Source organism: Lepisosteus oculatus, chromosome 13 (assembly GCF_040954835.1).
Source record: "Lepisosteus oculatus isolate fLepOcu1 chromosome 13, fLepOcu1.hap2, whole genome shotgun sequence".
In the NCBI taxonomy this organism is placed as follows: Eukaryota; Metazoa; Chordata; class Actinopteri; order Semionotiformes; family Lepisosteidae; genus Lepisosteus; species Lepisosteus oculatus.
In genome coordinates this window covers 26025724-26040633 of record NC_090708.1, presented here as the reverse complement: position 1 = coordinate 26040633, position 14910 = coordinate 26025724, and the positions used below count along the sequence as shown (strand labels likewise).

General features: G+C 42.1%; 1 protein-coding gene across 2 annotated transcripts in view; it reads left to right on the top strand.

Annotated features, from left to right (window-relative positions):
* traf3ip2l (TRAF3 interacting protein 2-like) overlaps positions 1 to 14910 on the top strand; it is a 36858-nt gene that overhangs the window by 7141 nt on the left and 14807 nt on the right. Inside the window, exon 2 of one of the 2 annotated variants that reach the window (XM_015361747.2) lies at positions 9601 to 9698. The exons of the other annotated variant lie outside the window; for it this stretch is intronic. Coding sequence (XP_015217233.1) covers positions 9658 to 9698 — 41 coding nt within the window. The 5' untranslated portion in view covers positions 9601 to 9657. The remainder of the gene's footprint in view (positions 1 to 9600; positions 9699 to 14910) is intronic. 2 annotated transcript variants of the gene reach the window in all.

Here is a 14910-nt window from a genome sequence, read left to right as displayed (position 1 = left end):
TGGTTGGGCTAGTTTAGGCTTGTTTTTGAAAAAGAGAGAGAAGTTTAAACAAATCCATAGGCAAATAATTCATGTTCGCTAGCTTAAATGGACCTATTGTTTCAGCACTCCTGCTACAGTATGTACACTGATGAGTGAATGCGAGTCTCTTGTCTCCTCTTTGTTTTTTGGCGCCATTTACTTCCAGGACTTCACTGACTGATTTCATGGACTGCTGTTCTCTGTGTCTCCTACCCTCCAGCTCGATCAGCTCTTTCAATTCTGAGCTGCGGTTGTGCTATTTCTGCTACTACTATTGAAGATCAAGAGGAGACTGTCTTAAAGACAGTAATTTAAGATGGGCTAAGAGAAATTATGTTTAAATAAACAGTAAAGAATAAAACTTAAATCAAGCTGCAAAAAAGACAACAGTTGTCTTTTTACTGTTTTGCAAAAGATGTATAATAGTAAGATAATACCGCTTATAATTCAGTGTAAGTTAAATGTGAAGGTTCCTCAAAGACAAAGCTCTGTGCTGTGATACAGAGTTTTGTTGTTTTGTATTTGTTTTTGAAGAGGAGGTGTTTTGTTCACTGTACTTCAACAAGGGAAGGAAAAGGTTAATAGTTGTAAGTGTTGAGTAAATGAAGTGCCTCAATTAACATGTGGTGAAAAAGATGCCCCAAGTTATGAAAGAAAGTGCGCGTATTCTGAAACTACTCACTATGCAACGCTGACAGAATATGAGTCAGTGGTTTGTGGTCCCCATTGAAGCTTCCATACTTTCTGTGCGGGAAACGTCAGAAATGTCCGTGTGTGGGATTCCAGCCTCTTGCTGCCACATGATCAACAGGATGGGTTCCCAGGAAGTGAGGTCACGGTGGTTCAGTCACAGAGATTGGTCAAGGAGGGCCAGGCTGTGCTCCATGGGCCGCTGTCCCTGTCCCGCCTTACTGCGACTGGAGGTACGTGTGCACTGACAGACCACAGACAATTAGAAAACAATACTAATACTGACAGGACATAATCCACAACATTATGTCTCGATGCACCTCAGATGGCCTTTTGTCTACTCCTGTGTTGAAGACTCAGTGGGAGAAGGAGTGTTCTCATAAAGGAGATATGGCCGCTGTACCTTGAATATGAACTATGACCAACTTGTGAGCCAAATCTGTGCGCGTTGTGTCTGTCAGAGATGAGAATGAGTAAAGAGCACATTATTCATCTGGGGTGACAAGACAAAGCCTGTAGTTTCACTTTCCTGGAAGCAGTAGCATCGGTGAAACAGCATGAAAGTAGACTGAAATATGACGCTTACACACGCCCAGTGCTGAGTGGACTTCTGTTTTTTTTTAATCTTCTCATCAATGAGTGGCTCTGGCATTAGTTGAAGGGTGGGCGCGGGGAGCTGTGTGTGCCAGTGGGTGTCGTGTGTGCCCCAGGGTTGTGGCAGTGCTCGGTGCCCTGCGGTTATTCGAATCCCCGGGTGTGAAACCGAAGTGCTGTGGTGGAGGCAGAGGAGGCAGGCGTGGGCTCACAAGCCTGAAGTGTTACATAGACTTCAGGAGGCGTTTTCACCCCAGACCTGAGTGTGTGCCGCCTCACAGAAGATCAGGAAACTCCTGCGTACATGCCCAGAAAAGTTTCTGCTTCATCAGATCAAGAAGCAGTCAGCAGATTTATTCTGCTGCGGAATTCGTTTTTTAAAATGTACAAAACCGGAAGCTTAAGGTGGGTCCGTTTCCCACTCTCCTGTGAGTCACAGGTGCAGAGCTGGAGCAGGTTAATGCCACGTAACTGTCGAGCAATTGAAGGATTGAAGGATGTAAATCAAAACAGAGGGGACAGGTACAGAGTCAAGTAGTCAAAGTGATGTTTGATAGCAGCAGTAGCTTTGATAGTTTCATTAGCATTGGTGGAAATGTTGGCCAGATTTTGTTTGGGGATGAAAAATGATAACAATCACTGGTGTATTTGATTTGAAAGACATTTGACCTGTCCTTTTTCTTAACTATTGATTGATTGCTGAGTCAGACATGTTTTTTTTTTGAATGAGAGAGCTGCTGGTATACTGCTTTCACCTATTTTGTTCATTGACATACTGTATCTGCGCTTTCTAATTTTTAACAACTGTGATACACGCCTCCGCCAAAGCAACTTTCAGTATTATTTGGGTTAATTACCAAGTGGAGTGTGATAGAAGCTGAGGCTAAAATATTTTTATTCTGCTGGTATTATAATGCAATTATTAACAGAAAATTTAACTATTGGATCATCAACGCATAAGCAGAATCTATGAAATCATAATTAATGGTGGATACAAACACAGTGTTGCCACAGCATGTATAATAACTCTGTGGCATAGATATTTTGTTTGTCTATAATAGATTTAAAGAGTAGATAAACTGGATGTATACACACTAATGTACACTGGGAATGCTGTGAATAACAGCATAATGCTGTGAGGTTCCTGTACACACACATTATTCATGAAGAAATGTGTTGTTTAGGACAGCAAATGTACATTAGGAGCTAAACAATGGTGAAAAAAATTCCTCGAGTGTATATTATTGCTGGTGCTTTAGTTTCAGTCCCAGATGTACTTGCGTTGGTGTCATTACACCCCAATGCAACATGTTTTATACAGAACGGTTTTGTAAGGCTTTCAGTTCCAATAACGTCTCACAATGCCTCTTGAATCCAGAGAGAAAGTAGTGAGCCTTTAATAGGAACAACCATGATTTTGTTCCTCCCTCTCAGGTAACGAGTTTTTTAGATAGTCCTAAATACATGACAGCACGAATAGTTTCACTGTGGGGTGGGGAATGTTTTTTTTATAACATCGCTAGACTCTTTTTCGTTCGCATGTCTGGAAATTATTTTAAGAGACGGAATAGCTGAGATCATGTAATACACTTGCTGTTTCTGATTGATTGATGGAAACACTTAGCCTACAAACTGGAATGATTCTGATTTCACTGGGACGTCTTGTAAGCTGGGGGGCACGGTGGCGCAGGGGTTATCATCACTGCCTCTCAGCTCTGGGGGCCCTGATTTCAGTTCCGTTCCTGGGATGCTGTCTGTGTGGAGTTTGTTTGTTTTGCCTGTGTTCATGCGGGTGTCCTCTATGTGCTCTGGTTTCCACCCACAGTCCAAACTGGTAGCATACTTGTCTTCTGGAAAAATCAGCCCTGGTATGAGTGTGTGGGTGTTTGTGTCTGGTGTGTACCTTATAATGTACTGTCTTGTCCAGGGTGAACCCTGCCTTGGGCCCATTGCTTTCTGGGATAGGCTCCAGCTCCCCAGCAGTCCTGTAATGGATAAAGCAGCTGGAAAATGGATGGATGGATCTATAACTCTACTAATGTCTCTGGCCTTTAGGTCGGGAGGATTTGCTGTGCTCACATGCTGGTGCTGCCTTCAGGCGGCTCTTCAGAGATCACCAAAATAATCAGGAAAAGAAGTGAAAATCTTTTTCTGTATGTTATGCATCTCACCTGGCTTTCTGTGATAATAGTGCGAATGACAATGACAAGTGCCAATGACAGCTATTCAGATAGCCTTTAAAAAAGGCATTGTATTAAAGTTACGTAAGAGGAAGGCCCTTCTGTGTACTCAAAGGGTAGTTGTGGGAGTGTGGAGCAAGTTGCCCAACCATGCCCACCTGAGATCCTTCAAAGAACATTGTCAAAGGAATCAAATAAGATAGCCTGGTTTGCTGCTTTCTTTGTGTCTCTCCATATCTACAGGCAGCACAGTCTTTAACTCTGGAAACAATGTGCCCCAGCTTCTTCTCTCTCTGTAGTACAAGCCGTTCAGTGGTCATCAACTTCTAACACCTGGCTCGGTCACAAACATAAGTCAGATTCTCGCTCTGCAATACAGGACAGATTCACTGGGATTTTCCATTGGCTTCTGGTTTTCTGTCTTTTGCCTCATCATCTACACAGATACCTGTCAGCACACAGAGGAAGCAACAGTCAAAACCAGGAGTGAACAGGGCTTAGTGCCTGGTTACCCTTTGAAGCAGTGGCTTGGGTTTTTTTTTCTCCTGAGTCATTTACAGAACCAGAGTAGAACCCAGGCTGCTTGAATCATTTTACAACTGTTTTTTTTTATTTTAGGGTGAATATCCCCTTTAATGTCAAGCTGGTAAAATGATGCCTATCACTTCACCCCACCACCACGACCACTCATTTAGTTGTCCTTGAGAAAATGACCCATGTGCCTTCAGCATGTTTCTGCTGATGCACTGTGGAAAATGTTTAACAGTGTTTTGTACACAATAGTTTTTTTTTCTATGCAAACCCCCACCCACCCACACACACACACTTTATTCTGAATACTGTGGCAGGCTGGAAATGTCAGTGGCTGATGATGAAGGAAATCTCGTCATCTGGTACAAAGATGCTTCTTAGCTTAATAGATGCTTCTTAGTGAAAGAAGCTTTATGGAGCAGAGAAACAGAAGGAAGAAGAGGGGAATGGGACATACGAAAGGCCTTTGCGAACCTGAGGAGAAGTTCTGCTCTTGTTTTGCAGCAAATCTTAGGTACTGTAGGTGCTCTGGTTTTGTGTATCCTTGACTCTCTGTAAGTGGGCCTGTGTGGCTCCAATGTTCCTGCTTCCTGAGTGATGGGGTAGATGGGCCACTGGCCTCCTCTCGTCCTTGCCCTGTTCCAGAGCTGGGGTGACACTTCTGTATTTGCAGGCATGGTTCCTCCACTGACTCTGAGCTTGTGGACCAACATCGTGCTGAGGTCCTGCATTCAGTTCCGGACCTGTGGTGCTATCTGCGTGGAGTTTGTATGTGCTCCCCATGTTTATGTGGGATTCCTCTAGGTGCTCCGGTTTCCTCTCACAGCGGAAATGCCCCAGAGAGAAACTGGTACAGTAGGTTAATTGCCTCCTGGGAAAAATGAACCCTGGTGTGAGTGAGAGTGTGTCTGAGTCTGTCCTGCTATGAACTGGCATCCCCATTCAGGAAGTACCCAGCCTTGCGCACTTTGCTTGCCAGGTTAGGCTCCAGCTCACCCGCGATCCTGAATTGGGAGAAGCAGTTAGAAGAATGATGGATGGATAAATGTAAAAGAACATGGCCGCCCTTAAAAATCACAGTGGCTAACATTTTGAGAAAACTCAGCACGTTTTTTCAGTTTATAGGGAGTTTCGGTTTTTTGTGTGCTGTTGTGTTTTAGAAAGTAGAATTTAGAGCCGCTTAATATTCAGTGCCAAATGTTTAATTTCTCTGAAAGCACCATGCCCTTGACAGTCAACATGCTGTGATTGAATATCTGAGGTTCTCAATTTGTGGTGTTTTGAAGAGACTTGAAAAGCAGCAGACCCACCTGGTCTTCCAGAACCTGCACTGGAGATCCCTCAGGTCTAAACAGAGACTCCTGACCAGGGCTCTGAAGGGCTTCTAGCGGCAGTTCATTTCACCCTGAGGGGCAAGAAAAGAAGCAGGGGGTTACAGACAGCCCGGAGAAAGAAGACGAGGAGGGAGGGAAGAAGGTAGGGAGAGGCAATGACAACAATGGTAGGCGAGATCAGAATGTATGAATGAAGAGAAGATGGCAAATGAATACTTTTAATGTGTAATCAATTCTTTTATTAGTTTATGATCAGTATTGGAATAACGAATAGCTCAATTGATAGGTTGTTAAAATGCACTCAAAGTCAATACCTAAACCCAAATCTATTTTTTCTGTGCACATACTGTACTGTAGCATTTATGGGGGTGTCTCTCCTGTGTTTTACTGAGTCTAATTGAAATTAGTAGTCGCGCCACAGCTTCTGAGCCACCGCACGACAAGAGTTTCAGATGTACTTTCAGTGTGTGCATAAGAGAGAGGGTGTTTGAAAGTGAGCTTCCTGCACAGATAGTTTTTCATCTTTCACCTCCTGCCTGGGTCACAGATTATGTCACTGTATTTTGTCTCCACTGGAAAATGTATTGGGTTGCTATAAAATTGACCTTTAGAGAGCAAAAATAAAGCTTTGTTGGTGGGAAAGGTGGTGGGTGTCTTCCCCAGTACCTTGTTTCCTCTTGGCCGGTCGTTTTGATGGCTTTGCGAGTCTCTCTCTTCATTTTCGAACGATACCTCATCTGCGATTCTTGCTGATGAGTTCCGTCAGGTCCCGTCAGATCAGTAAACAGAAAACGTGTCTCATCTCTGACCAAAAGCTGTCCTGGATTAGAAATTACTCTGATTTTGTTTTGTGTAGTAAATTCAGGTTGACATTTGACAAATTTGACTCCTTTCACCACTCTTAAAAAGATTACTGAGCTGTGTCAGGGAGAAAATATGGCAGGCCCTGCAGAGATGCAGTAATATAAACTGGGAGAAATGTAGAACACTTTTACATTACTGGTCTGGGGTCATGGGAAAACAGACAAGTTTTAAAAGTCTGGGTCACATTTCTATGGAAACATTATCCACCATAAGAAGAGTGCCTGTCATCTTACACAGGCAGTTCTCAGGTGTTACTTGTACAGGATTCAGCAGAAAGAATTATGCTAAATTAATTTTGGAGACAGCTCATGACATCCTTCATTAAAAATAAATCCTAAAAGGCACTTAAAACGTTTACGAGTCACAACAAAACTAGTTGGCAATATCACATCACTGTATTCCCTCAATTTGAAATGAAGACCGACTTTTTGATTGGTGGCATTTGAAACAGACTAATTGCCTCTTTGTGAAAGGAATTAGACCATGTTGTGTTCACGTTCCTTATAGAGCTGTATTACAGCCAATTTAAATCCCAGTTCGTAGCAGCCTGATCCAGTCCAGGCTTCACAATGCTGCCTATGCCAGTCAGACTCCTGACCAGAGCTGCATCCTTTGGTATGGGCTCAGTATTACTCATATGGAAGTTTGCCTGACTGGGGCTTTTTTCACACAACCAGGTTATCTGACTTTTAGGTTAGATGTAGGTCTTTAAATTTGGAACATGCAGTGGACGCACAGAAGCCAGATTCCTTCTTGAGAGAAAACCCCGAGAACGAGGGAAAGTCTGTGGAAAGAGATTGAGCAGACAGAAAAAAAGTGACATGAAATGGGTGGGTGAGTGGAACATATTAGCAGTTCTTACTGGTAACGAGTCGACCTCTGTCCTTCAGTGTACAGTCCGATTGTAAAAGATTGAGGGCTCTGTGTTTAAATGTGGAAACTACTTTTGCTAATAGAAAACGTCATGCATAAAGGAATACCAACTCCTTCCACCATATGAGTTCCCAGTCTGGAGGTTATTTGTGAAATCGGCTTGTTTCATTTCTGTGTAAACAAAACAATTGTGATAGTTTGACTGATAAGGATTCCATCAAGGATCTTGTTAAAAGTTCCATGGGAGTCAGATTTGACATCATGGCTAAGGAGTTGTTTATGAACTCCTACAGTTTTCTGTGTTCAGAAGCATGTCCTGGATTCTGAATAATCCTTATCTTAATTTGCACCTTCCATCTGTATTGATACTGGTCTTGAGAAGGTCTCATCTGTACTGACCAGGTCACTGACATTCAGGACTGGGAATGCCTAAATCATTCCCCCTGTAATCCTCTGTTCCAGGGTGAAGAGAGTTCCCTTAATATGACTGAGTGTTACTTTCCCTTTAAACAATAAATTAAGTGCAAGACGTATCCATACTGCCTAGTCTTAAATGACTTGCACTGGATTGGACAGCCCCCTCTCCTGTTTTTGTGCTCTTTCATAAACATTGTCTAGATGTTTACGAGGCTTTATCACTAACAGAGTAAAATGTGTACTTGTTTTTCTTTCAGACAATACAGAAACATTAAGGTGCACAGCTAGCCAAATGTCATACAGGCTTGGTAGGGGAGAACATAGTTTTTTTTCATTTTCATGGAATTCGGGAATTTTAGCCACTATTTTGCAATCGAGGCGGATACAGTCAAGAGCCTGCCTTCTCGCTGGCTCATGCAAAAATCAAACCGTGCGAGTGTCGAACTCTCGAGACATCATCTTAATGGTCACGTACCATAGTAAAAGTAAAGTAATGAGCTGGAAAGGAGGGGGAAAATGTGGATTAACTAGTTAAGAATGACCCCAAGTATTAAGCATGAGACAACCAAAGGGCTTTGATTAGACGATCCAGTGTTTATTTTTTTGAGACAGTGGCAGTTTTTAACTAAGACTCAAAAGCAACGCCATCAACCTCACAATTTTTCTTGTTGAAGAGATTTCCATTCTCTTTTTCCACTATCGACTGCAAGTTTGATTGCTAGAATGAGAGCAGGTATTGATTTATACTGGGATGCCAGTTTCTACATGCCTCAACAAGAGACTTCAAGATCAGGGAATTTGGGGCTGGCTGACAATGATGGCAGGAAATTAAGAACACATTAGACTGCATTTTGAAAGTCCTTTCTTGGCTTAATGTGTCACCACTCTATGGCAGCAGTGGATATTTATTACTGTTGTTTATTCTTCTTTCTGAATGAGGAGTACAAAAGCACCTCATTAGTCCTGCTTTGAGTAAGTTTGAAACTACTCTGGTGTCATCAATAAATACCGAAGCTCCACCACACAACCCTCAGACCATTACCACAGGTAATGAGTGCTCACAGACGAGGAAAAAGAAAAAGAAAAACAAAACATGTGTTGCTAAGCTATAAACTCTGCTGAAGGGCCTTATGCCCAAAACTTACGTTCCTGGTTGAATTATGCCAAAAAACATTTGAAGACTTCTGTCATGTCCATTACAATCTGCACTATGCTAGGTGCTATTGTAAAGTAGGTTGGTGGGTCTTAACTGTAATTAATGGAAGCTTTTATATTTTACTTCCTTCTGTGGGTGTTAGGGGCTGAAGCCTTTCTTTGGAAACTGCTGAGCGTCATGTTTCCAAACCTGCTCTTGACTTTTTGACAGACCACCTCGCTGTTCTCAGTTCTGTATCAGCTGTGCTCTGACTCTTCTCATACTCAGCTCATACTGATTGTGTCTGTATTCTGCTGTCGGGTTTATCTTGTTATGCTCTCTTGAGTGCATTCTGTTTCACAGACAGCTTTACGGTCAGTGATCTTGTGGTTGGAAGAAACATTTTAGGCTTGTAAGGGCTTATCATACTGCACCATCTATTTGAAAGGCTGTTGAATCATAAAAAAATGAATTTTCTCCAAGAAAAAATGGAAATCATTTAAGATTTCTACCAAAAAGCACTGGGTTCCATTCTGACGTGTAATGGTTTGGGTCAAGTCCAGGTTTGTATTTGGTTACTGTCCTGAGGAAGAAGTCCAGAACTAGCAACTGCTCTGATGTGTTGTGAGCTCTGCTTTCTGTGTTGTTCCAAGCCAGGAAAGAAAACCTTAACTGCTTAACCTTTCACCTGCTTAATGGTGAGATCCCTCACACTGAAATCCACTGGAAACCCAGCCTTTGGTGAGAAACATGAACCTGAAACAAGAGCCACTGCTGTTGCAAATCCCTTTGCTTATTGTTAGTAAAGACTAATGACGGAACCGCGATCTCGTTACAGTGCGAGCAGAAGCATCTTGGAGAAAGTGCAGGGCAGGGACTGCAAGAGGGTTAAACTGTGTCATGTGCCGAGACTGAGAGAAAAAATGGATTTCAGCCAGTTCTGCCCTTCTGTGTGTTGCAGGCCTCGGACTGTCCCCAGGGATTAACAGTGACAGTGAGGGTTTCTGTGCAGTGGGCCATGATGATGTTACCCTCCCTTCAGCAGAGGACAGCAGAAAGGTAGTCCCCTTGTCCATTTTGTTGCCGAGATGGCACCGGTCTTCTCGCAAATCTGTCTTTACTCTCTGGAGGTCTCATTTCCAAAGGTGGGAGATTTTAAGGAAAACATTGCCCAGAAAAAGTTTGCAGATTCCCTAGGTTGGTCTCTATTCCTGTATATTTTATACTGGAAGGATTTTTGGGTTATTTAATTTACAGAAAGATCCAACAGTAAATATTCTTGTGTGAATAAGTATGAAAGCCCGTAGATTCCTCCTGGAGCAGCAGTGACTTCAACCAGAACTGTCCCGTAGCTGTTTATCAGTCTCTTGCGTTGACTTTTATTAATTTTGGCCAATTCTACCTCACTGAATCATTTAAAGTCGATGATATTTGAGGGTTTTCTTGCATGAACAATTTGCTTCAGGTTCTATCAGTATATTTCAATGGGGTTCAGACCAGGACTTTGACCTGGCTAATCCAAAATGATAAATTTCTTCTTCTTCAGGTATTTTGTTATGGATTTGTTTGTATTTTTAGGATCACTGTCAGCAAAGCAGGCCCAAACCATGATCCTGCCACCAGCATGCTTGACAGTTAGGATGAGGTTCTTCTTGGAAAGTAGAGTTTGGCTTTTGACACACAAACCTTTTCTCTTTGTTGCCAAAAAGTTCCAGTTCTGATTTATCATTCCTGAGAACCTCCAGTAGTATTGAGGATTGTCCAGGTGCTCTTAAGTAAACACAAAACTTTTCTTTGACACTAAGTAGTATTTATGCATGTAGAGAAACCACCTGTTGTACTTAAGAGTTGTTTAAACATACAGTGTACAGAAAAATCAATACTACATCTAGTGGCAGGTCTGGACTGGTTTGTTTTTTGTTTGATGACTAAAATATAATGCTGTCGGACAGCTGATGTATCTAATTTAAACTGATTTAATGTGATTTAGTATAGAATAAGGTGGACATATTGACAGAGCACGTCTCAGGGTGTCTGGAATCTTTACCAAAACAAATTGCATAACTATATTTCATAATATTGACTGGTAAAAGAACACGTACTGTACCTCTCTCCACCTTAAATAGTTGTGGGTAACAGTTATGCTGTTAACTATAGTTAAGTAGTTAATTTAAGTTAAGTACATGGATAGCTGTCAGCCTTGGGTGAAGCTCGGTGCTAGGTTACGCAACGCTCTGTGACATCAGTTGCACACAACCAGGTGCTTGTGAAACAGAGCAGCAGCATGCGGCCTGTGTCTCGGGTCAGCCACGGTGGGGCTGCAGAGCGCACAGAGGAGCTTGACGGTAAAGTTAGTGAGAAATTGCTGTAATCTGTCGGTTTTTGGGTCTAGAATTACATTTCCTTTTCAGTTTAACCCGTCCTCCCTCCTTCTCCTTTCTTAAACAGTAAGACATGTTGCTCCACTGTTTAGCAATCTTTTCTACTAGAAGAAAAACAGTTCATCATTCCCATGAAGCTGGTAGGTGGTGCTTCACCGGTTTTGGCTAGTCTGGCTATTCTAGATAATGCAGTGGCAGGATGGCATTCTCCTGAACTGTACCCATCTCTTGCAGTCTGTTTCCTTTCTCCTTTTCTATCTGGTTCATTCCTCCTTTGCTATATTTCATTTATTAATTTACATAATACTTAAATTAGGTTAATATGGAACTTTGCGTGTTCATTGTTATTAATAAAAGTATAAATTTAGCATGATGGTGAAAGTTCCATGTGGCTCCTATTTTTACTGAATCATGTGTTCTGTAGGGATTAGATATTAATTAAAGAGAAACACTGTGTGATTATTGTGTCTGTGGTTAATGTTTATGGGTCCTGGGTGGGAAGCTATTCTTTTGTGCCTGGTGGTTTTTATGGGTTTTTTTTAAACCTTACAATCCTGTAGGGTCAGTGGAGCAGTGTGTTACACAGATGTCATGTTATGCGGCAGGCTGTTTGAAAGAGCTACTGTGTGATGTATCATAAAACATATGAACAAATATGCGTTAGAACAGTATTTACACCAGTTACAGTATTCCACTACCTTATCAGTGTTAATATCCTGTACCATGTGTTTGCTTTTCTGAGGTTTGGAGCTTGACTTTTAATGAATAACAGATATTTAGAGCCGAAAACACTATTGTTCGTGTGCCGTGATGGGGGGACTCAGTCTGATCCCCCTCCCCAGGAAACATAATCATAAAACGGAAAACAAGGATCCTGCTAACACTGAGATCCCAGCGTTGTCTAACCACTTCGTCCAATTCAGGGTCTCGGGGGGAGCAAGCTCCTATCCCAGCAAGCAACAGGTGTAACACACACACCAATCCCTCACAGGGCACGCTTGGGGAGAACATACAGACTCCACACAGACATAACCCCAGGTCCAAAATTGAACCCAGGGCCCCAGAACTGCAGATAACAATGCTAACCAGTGCACTGCCGCCCAGCACTGAGAATCATAAGAGCAAAAGAATAACCAAATGGATAGTAAATGAACAGGTTTATTCAATGCAGAAAGGAGAAGAAAAGAGACTCAACTCTTTCGGCTGTGGAGTCTTCTTCAGGTCTTCTTCTTTTCCTTTCATCATGGAATAAACCTTTACCTGTTCCTTTGCAGCCTCCGCATGCTGACACAGCTCCCTGCTTGAACTTCAACACGTTGATAGTAGCAGGTCTCACAGTTTTTATGTACTTTGTCTGTAGGAAGAGAGATCCCTTTATCGGTGGAAGGGCAAAAAAGGGTTAACGTGCATTTTGACACATTGTTTTCCTATTTGAGATGATGCAGTCCTTCCAGAGCTCTGACCAGAGTTTATTAGCAACCGGAACACACCCTTTTCCAACTTGGCACATTGTGTCATGACACTGAGCTCCAGAGCACGTCAAAGCCCCCATAAACGCGAGGTATTGAACCTGATAAGAAAATGGAGAGGATTGTGTTCATGCTTAAAGTTTATCTGATACAGTCTGGCACTCTGTAACCCCTTCAGAAGATTTGGGCTAGTCCATTTATGGCCCTTGGCTCAAAAGTTTCCTAATTTCTTACCATGACACATTCTGTGACAAATAAAGGAAAAGATCTGCGGGCTGGGAAATACATAAGACAAGACTTTATTGATCCCGAAGGGAAATTGATATGAGAAAAACAAGGATTTTCTTGAAGTGCCTAAAGTACTAAAGTATCTAGCAAAATTGATGTAAAATAGCTAACCAAATGGAATGAGGCTAATTATCTCGAAAATAAGAAATTGTTTGTATTCACAACAAAGCAAAAGAACATTCCTACCCTTAATTTAGAACCATGTTTTGTTAAACTCCAAATCTAGATTTCATTAAGATTTCACATGCCAAAGACAAATCATTGCTTGTGTTTGTTTTTCACATTAAAATCCTGAATTTCTTATCCAGTGCTTCTTATTTCCTCCCTGTCAGTTGATTGATTTTTTTCACAATGTTTTGCCTACAATGTGACTTCCTCAGGGCTGTACAGTTTGTACTGTGCTTCTTTAGACACCCTGAAGGGTCAAATTTATGTTCTCGATGATGTCAGACTACCGGGACTGTGTTGAATACTTTCTCCTTTCCCCCCAACACCCTCTGAGGTGTTCAGCAGGTGTGGTTCTAAGGGGTGGTTTATTTTTTAGCCTTTTTTCTTTTTTTTAAATGTTTTAATTTGTTTTAAAACAACATAACATCCCTGTGCATGAACAACAGAACCTAAGCTGTGTCATCAGATCTGAGCTTTGGAAAAATATTGCTGGACATTTACACATACAGTAAGATGTATTCCTGGTATAAATCCCTTCATCATTATCCTCTCATCAATCAAAGCATGATGGTTAATAGTCTGCATTAGCCCAATCCATTCTTAATTTACATTTTGTCACTGTCAATTTCTTTCTGATGCATCCTTCAAAAATGAGCAATCTACATACTTGAACCACAAAGTGACTAATTTTCTTACTATTCTTCTGTAAGAAAAAGCGATATTAATAAATCATGCACAGGCCATGCAGTGTCAGCTTATGGTATGATTGTCTCATTAACTGATGAGGTTGTCTTAAAATAACTAAAACTGCTTGTTTTTTGTCTGACGTGCTTTAGGCGACACAATACTGAGAAAACCTCAACCTGCTACTGTATGTAGACTGGTGTGTGGACTAAAGTTTTTTTTAACAAGAGGTGTGTACTGTAGTTTGAGTTTCCAAAATGAAAGATCGAGCAATTAAGACATTCAAGTCTGTGTTTCGAGAAAAGACTCTGTTGCACTGAGTGGATGTTTGGCTTTGTGTAATATGCAGCACTGGCTGTGGCCAAACTCTGCTCTTGAAAAGCAGTTCTGCAAAGAGAGGTGACTGTGGCAAACCTCTGTGGTTTTGGGTCCTTTTTTTTTAGACAAGCCTACTACTCTGCAAGAGGCTCGTCACACCTGAGCTCATGGAAAATTACGATGCAAGGAGTCTTTATTTTATAAAACTCTTCACTCTATATGCACACAGACTTATTCCAAACTCAACAAGCCCCAGCTACCACCATTTGCTAACACTGTCAGCTATATCACCCTGCAGGTCATAACTGGCAACATAGTGAAGCTCAGCAGGTGTGAGCCTGGTCAGTACCTGGATGGGAGACCTCCTGGGAAAAATTAAGGTTGCTGCTGGAAGAGGTGTTAGTGGAATCAGTAGGGGGCGCTCACCCTGCAGCCTGTGTGGGTCTTAATGCCCTAATATAGTGACAGGGGCACTATACTGTAAGAAGGCGACATCATTTGGATGAGACATAAAACCAAAGTCCTGACTCACATGTGGTCACTAAAAATTCCAAGGCATGTCTTGAAAAGCATAGGGGTGTTACCCTGGTGTCCTGGCCAAATTTCCCATTGGCCTTTACCAGTCATAGCCTCCTAATAATCCCCATCTATGAACTGGCTACATTAGTCTGCTCTCCTCCCCACTGATAGCTGGCTGGGGTGTGGTGAGCGTTCTGGCGCACTATGGCTCCCATTGCATCATCCAGGTGGATGCTGCACATGGTGGTGGTGGAGGGGAGTCCCTGTGTAAGGAATTATGAATTATATGAAAATGTGCTTCTCAGTCCTTCACCGCTTATTAATTAATCAATTAATGCACCACAGGGGGACTTGCATACAGAAAACTGTCCTCGCTTCTGCTGCTCTGACACGGTGTGTTAGCGTTGCCAGGTTACCCAGTGGCACTTCTCGAGAAACGCGAAA